Here is a 7,151-nt window from a genome sequence, read left to right on the forward strand (position 1 = left end):
CACAGTGGTGGCTGGGTGGGCCGTGGACCCCCCTGCGGACTCTAGCTTTTTCTTTAATAAATGTATATCTATACTATACAAGATAGCGAAAATTTTTACATTTTACATGAATAAAGTGAAGCCCTTTTTAATCTTTTAGTATAGAATTGATATCTGTGAATAAATGTAATAAAGTTATTAGTTATTAATCAGACTAATCAGAACTTGCATATAATATAAAAATTGATGATGTAATTGATACATTTAAAAACCTTACTCCCGTGGACAGAAGGATGGAGTCGTAAATAGTATAATAATATACAGGTAAATAAGGATTTCTTAGATATAAATTGTGAAGTTTAAATAGTATTTATTTTTATATTTGCATATTGCATTAAATAAATAATTTATAAAATTTAAAATATTTATAATACAAGTTGTCTTTAGTACAAGAATCCTAGGTACACTTTTCTTAAGAGGCCCTCCTGTGGAAAAAGTCTGTGCACGCCTATGGGCATGGGTCAGGGGTGCAATTCTAAGAGGGGCGCAAATTTCAACACTACTCATATAATAATTTTCACGAGATATGAAAAAGATGTAGTTAAAATAATTTAATTTGACAAATTTGTCTCTATAAAAGCAAAAAAAGTGCCATTGTATTAAAATAAATTTAAAATCATCTAACACAATTGTATAACAAAGAAATTGGAAGAAAATTAAATGTTTTTATAATGCATTGATTGTTTATATTTTAAAGTAATATAAATAGTTATTAAAGTTTATTAGTAATTATTACCTTGTATACTAGGTTTTTATATATGCTTTATATATCTCAAATTAATTTTTGTAAAAAAAAAATGCAAATTTTCCATTGCGAGGGGAGGGGGCAGATAGAGTGATTCATCAGGGGCGTCACCAGACCTCAATACGGGCCTGTTCATGAAGACTAGATATATCTATAAATAATTTTCTAGTTTTCATGATTTTATTATTAATCAATTATCAAATATGTACTTTAATAATAAGGGATAAATTTCATTATATAAATACTATCTTTTATTTGTTTTGATATTACATTTTATAACATGAATACATATTATGTATAGTATTGTCAGTACTTATATGTACCTACCTGTTGAGACACGGTACCCTTTTTATAAAATTACTTAAATCAATAAAAACATGACCAGTAGTTAGACTAATTTTAAGTATATTTTTCAATTTTTAATATTAAAAACAAAATGAAACAGAGAACATAAATATGAATAAATAATTTTGACATGTCTATTAAGAATCATTTGATGATTCAAAAACAAATAAAATATGTGACCATGAAAAAATTTAACTGAAAAGAGATGTTTTAAATATAAATACACAGTCTGATTATTAGGGTGACATTAATTTGGGTCTAAAGTAACCTAAATTTCAAGTAAATAATATTACTTAAATAATAAATTAATTATAATTAGAATAAAACAAGAAATAACTCGATTCTTGATTAATAACATAATATATTAAATAGTTTTAATATATTGTGTTACATTATTTTGTTTTACAAAGAAAATATTGAAGAATTAATTTTTTCTAGATATTTCCATTAACAACATTTTGAACACGGAATAGAAATTTTAATGATAAATACTATAGTGAATTTAAATGACTAAAATATAGTAGATCCTGTACTACTATTTTTTGCTTTAAATGTATTAATTTTACAACGAATTTAAAAACAGAAAATTTAATAAAAACTGGATACAACAATTGTAAAAAGTATGTTTTTTTTACTTGAGTATTTATTTATATAAATTAAAAATAATTATTGCTTATAAATTATAAATCATATAATTTTTTTAGTGTTTAAACTAGAATAAGAGACTTATACCCTGAAGCAGTTATCATTCATCGCATGGCTCATAAATTGAATTTGGTTATAAAATTTACTTGTAGAACCATAAGGAAATTATATCTATATCCAAGTTTTCAACACAAATAAAACAAATTACAATTATCAATAATGGTCTTCTCGTGCATATTACGTATGCTATATTGAATGAAATTATAAGACACTTTGAGTTAATGATTTAAAAAAGAGTTAAGCGCTTGCAAATTCAATAGGCAATTTAATTTAATTAAATTTAAATAAAAGCATAGTGTTTCTTGATCATTACCAAGTATAAGTCAACTTTAATAAATACATATTAATGAAATATAATAATTATTTAATACTTTTATAATTGTAATAATTTGTTTATTTAATTATGTATTGTTTTCTATCGATAAAGAAGCATTAAGTTGTGAAATAACTGCTGCACAAAATGTGCCATACAGTTACAACCAAATTTTGATTTAGAAGAATAAAAAAAAAAAAAAAAAATGCAGAAGAAGTGTATCCTAATATTCACTGTTTACTTAAAGGAGCCATATTACTATCTATCAGTTCTACATCATGTGAATGATCTCTGTTAACCATGTATCATATCAAAAACTAGATTAAAACCTTATTACACATCGAGAGAGATATTTATCGTTAATAATCTCAATCTTGATATTTTACTTGACGAATGCTCAAAGGAAGACTTATTATTATTGGTTTATTTTTATCATTTTATTAAAAAAATGTTCAATATATTTTATGTAAGTTTAATTATTATTATTTGTATTATATTAATCATTTAAAGCGTAAAATTCTAAAAAGAACATTAGAAAAATAATAAAATATATACATATCTATATTCCATTTTTTTCTTCAAGTTCTAACAGGTCTGTTGTGTTTATTAAAACTTCATTAGGTATAACATTACAAATTGCCTAATACTAACCTAACATGATATATACTTTTTACGGTACTTTTCTTTCGATACTACGTCCCTACAAACCAGACATCGTTACCGACGAACGGAAGAGATCACGTGTAGGGAAGTGATATCGATACTTTTACTTGGTATCGAATCGAATGAAAATACCGATATGAGTAAAATATCAAAACGAAAGGACCGATATGAGTAAGTATCGAAAGAAAAGTATTGATACTTTTACTTCGTTGCATCGTCGTATTGAATCGAATTAAAATAATGATAAAGAGTAAAATATTATAACGACCGATATGAATAATCGTTCCGATTAAGAGGAAACCTATTGACTTTATTGTATTGAGGACTGTGGTTTCTGGTCTATGGAAATAACAATATAATCGTATAGAGCAGTGGTCGCCAACCTTTTGGACCTCACGGACCATTAAATACATACTCTAAATTCTACGGACCACTTTTAGCTTAAAATAACTTTCTACATAAATACTGATATAAATAAATCGATGAGGCATTTTTTTTTTCGATCATATTTAATTTGTAATTTTCATTGTTTGCTGCAATGGATCTATTATCTAAATAATACCATGTCTAGGGTCTTCTTTTTTTAAAGAAATAACGACAAAAAGATTCTGTAGGTAACGTTCAAATTTTTCTCCGGACCACCAGTGGTCCACGGACCATCGGTTGGCGACCGCTGGTATAGAGTATAGAATATAGTGTGATGACTGATTTATGTTAACAAATCCATCACCACGCGCACAAACCAATTTTACTAGAAAATAATTATTGTACGATACCATTGGACAATTCGAGTACTTTTGATTTTTGAACCAATATGGCGGTTAATAAATGATTCGATACTATTCATTCGATATCAGTATTTTTTAATCGATACTTAAAGTACTTGTGTCGAAAGAAAAGTATTGATACTTTATTGGTATCGGCAGTATCGCAACGTCCCTACGCGTTGGGTTAGCCGTCATTCGACATGCGCAGAAACCGTGTCTTCTATTTTGGAACGGAGAGTATACTTCACGCAATATGTATTTATGCATATGTACGCATTGTGTAGAGGAAAGTTCAGTATGTATTAAAAGCAATATTTATCAAAAAACTAGAAAAAAAAAATCACTGAATCGCGTAGTTATGTTAAATATTATTCAGTATCATATGGATCACATTTTCCATTGTTTGAGGTAAATACTAAAATAATTGACATTGCATTTAAAACCAGTCCTAGGCCCCGAACTTGTTGCCTAATATAATTATTTCATGTTAGCTGAGTGTCGACTGTTATCACAGTATCGGTCAGATCCACTTTCGGCGTTGTTGCATCCTCCAAACACGAAGTTCATGTTGTCGACCCAAAGCGGTACATTCCTAAGAAAACTGATAACGCTAATGATTGATAACGTTCCATCGCCGGAAAACCGTACAACATTATCCGTCAATTTTATTTTTCGTGTTTACAAATATAGAATATTTTGCTTTTCCTGGCGGTTCTGGTGTTCTTTTAACATAGAACTCGAAAATCATTACCTACTAATATTGAAACCATGGACGGAATGCTCAGAAACTTTTCCAAACTGCTGTCTGTGCGAAGCCCAATCCAGCAGTTCCACAGGGTATGTATGGCTCCCGTTCAAAATGTGATTATTCTCTTGAATAATTTCATTAATATCGACAATCACACCTTGCACACAATGTTCCTTATTTACTGTTTCCGATGGTTGAGTGTGGAAAGTGAAAGGTGTTTGTGCTGAGATATCCTGTTGACAAATAAATAATTTTAAAATTATTTGTCCAGACAGAATCACCAACTTACTACAATTTTCTTAAAATAAAACCATAATACTTTCACATCTCCCTAGATTATATTTATAATTAAACATAATTGGAAGAATCAATCACACAATTCAGTCATTGGAAATTCATTTTTTATGTTGTAAAATAATGCGCTAAAGTTTTTTATCACCTTATCTGCTTAAGTACACTTTTTCAGTTTATATGTTTGACCTCCCTTAAAATAAGAAATTAATAGAAGTCAGTGTATTTTTAAAAATGATATCTTCCTGTATCATTTACGGTTAAAATACACTTGTACAGTTTTTTATTAAACAAATAGCTGTATAACATTTGTCAAATTACTGTGCTTGATAAAAGTAAAAAACCCATTCAAGCTACTGTATGTAATAAGTATAATCCTAACAAAAATACATAAGAAATGGCTAAGGAAAAAAGTCGGTCATTTATAAGATTTTCAAATACTATAAAAGTAATAAACTATGATTAAATACTAAATTGACTGAATTATAGTACCTGTATTTTATTTCAATAATTTAATTACTTGGTAAGGAATTTTTTTGACAAGTAAAGAAATTTAATTATTATGATGTCCTATCATCTATTAATTATTTTATTCATTCTTTTTCATGTTGTACCTTACAGAGTAAATAAATTATTGTAGTACCATAAGATTATTCATTTTAATTCAATCTACTTAGCATTTAATTATGATTTAACATTTTCATTTAAATTGAATTAATTTTTTTTTTTTTTTTTTATTGTCTTACTATAGTCATTAGTAATACTGAAACGTCGCCATCAAGTTCAGTTACAAAAGAAGAATTCTAAACAAAAACCAATCTTAAAAGGACGACATTTCATCTATGATGTGGTAGAGAATCCAGAATTGAAAAAAAAAGAAAAAATGGAAGTAATTCTAACTCAGTATGTTGAAGGTAGATACAGGTGCAGTTAATCTCAAAAATTTATTCTAAAGTCTGTACATTTTTATTTTTTGTTTATAAAGGAATTGGACATGAAGGTGAAAAAGTATCTGTTCGACCAGCATATGCATATGAACATTTAATTCTGCCAAAATTAGCTGTTTACGCTTCTCCTGAAATGGTTGAAAGTATGAAAAATGATAACACCCAAAAAATTAATAAAGAAACCCCTAGTTCTATTACCGCTCTACAGGTATTACAAGATAATACAAACCATTTCACGATATATTGTTATTAATAAACAATGAATAAAGAAAGTTATAAATAAAATGTAATTAGTTATTGATATGTTTATTGATAATTGTATTTTTCAGACTTTGAATTATTTAAAAAAAATGGTCATAAGTGTAAGCATGAATAAAGATAATCCTTGGACAATTGAACCATGGCATATAAGAGTATCATTACGAAAAATGAACGTACATGTACTGAATGATGATTCGATAAAACTACCTGATCAACCAATTAGTGGACCTGATCTTACTTTAGAAGGAAAATCTTTTGTTGTATTCATTACAGTAAGTTATGTCTATTTTTTATTTGTTAATAAAATGCGTGTTAAAAAATATTAATTTTTCTTTTTTTTTTTGACAGATTAATAAAAAAGAAAAAGTACCTGTTGAATGCAATCTTCATCATTGGAGTACTAAATTTGCAGATCGATTACCCTATACCGAATTCTTTAGAAGGGATCCAGTATCTATTCTTCCTGAGCAAACTGACCTTTTAATGTCAATAAGAGAAAAAAAGAACATATAATTTTTTTTGTTTTTTTTGTAGAGATATCTAATATGTTACATTTTGGATAAAGAATAGAATTTCTTATTATTGATTTATTCAAATTTTTTTTTTTAGTTATTTATGTTTTCTTATCTACTCTAGTATCAAACATGGTATTAAATCATTGGCAAATAAATGCAGTCTATAATATTAAAGTTATATTACCTACAGTATATATTATATTATAGTATAGTTACATATTTATAGCACTTGTATCAAAAATTAAAGATTCAACCTTAAACCTTTTTACTTTTTTTCAATGTTGTATCATATAATAAAAATAAATACAGTTATTTTTTGATTAACTGTTTCAATATTAACTATTGTAATAAATATAAAGTTATGATTTTGATTTGATTAGCAATGAACAAAAAAAAAGTTTCAATTTATAAATGTAATTATGTAATTATTTATCCACTGATTGGAATTTCGCAGTTACAATAATGGGTCATAAATAATTTTTCAACCGTATATTGTAAAGTAAAATCAAATTATAAAAACTCCTTAATTTACTTTTCTGTTGAGTTTATATAAGAATTTTAAACAAAAAAAATTAAAATTAATAATAAATATTTATCGTGAAACGAATAAATAATTGTATTAGGTAATTATCAAATTTAAAATCGGCAACCAAATGTGTAGTATTTAAATGGAAGTACAACATTTTAGTGTCCAATCTATATAACTCAAATAAATAATGTAGTAAATTGTAATAATATCCATTATTTAATTAATGAGTAAATTCATAGGTGAATCAGTTATGTGTGTATATGTAATAAATTTAGATCAAAGT

At 26.6% G+C, this 7,151-nt stretch overlaps 1 protein-coding gene across 1 annotated transcript; it reads left to right on the plus strand.

Moving 5' to 3' along the window:
- Positions 1–4,184: 4,184 nt before the first annotated feature.
- On the plus strand, positions 4,185–6,414 carry LOC112688340 (39S ribosomal protein L9, mitochondrial). Its single transcript, XM_025561500.1, has 5 exons — positions 4,185–4,414; positions 5,368–5,530; positions 5,602–5,771; positions 5,893–6,096; positions 6,173–6,414. Exons 1-5 carry the CDS (start codon positions 4,346–4,348, stop codon positions 6,335–6,337), a joined length of 771 nt encoding a protein of 256 aa, XP_025417285.1. The 5' UTR covers positions 4,185–4,345; the 3' UTR covers positions 6,338–6,414.
- Positions 6,415–7,151: the final 737 nt, after the last annotated feature.

Source organism: Sipha flava, unplaced genomic scaffold (assembly GCF_003268045.1).
Source record: "Sipha flava isolate LNK unplaced genomic scaffold, YSA_version1 38_pilon_pilon, whole genome shotgun sequence".
In the NCBI taxonomy this organism is placed as follows: domain Eukaryota; kingdom Metazoa; phylum Arthropoda; class Insecta; order Hemiptera; family Aphididae; genus Sipha; species Sipha flava.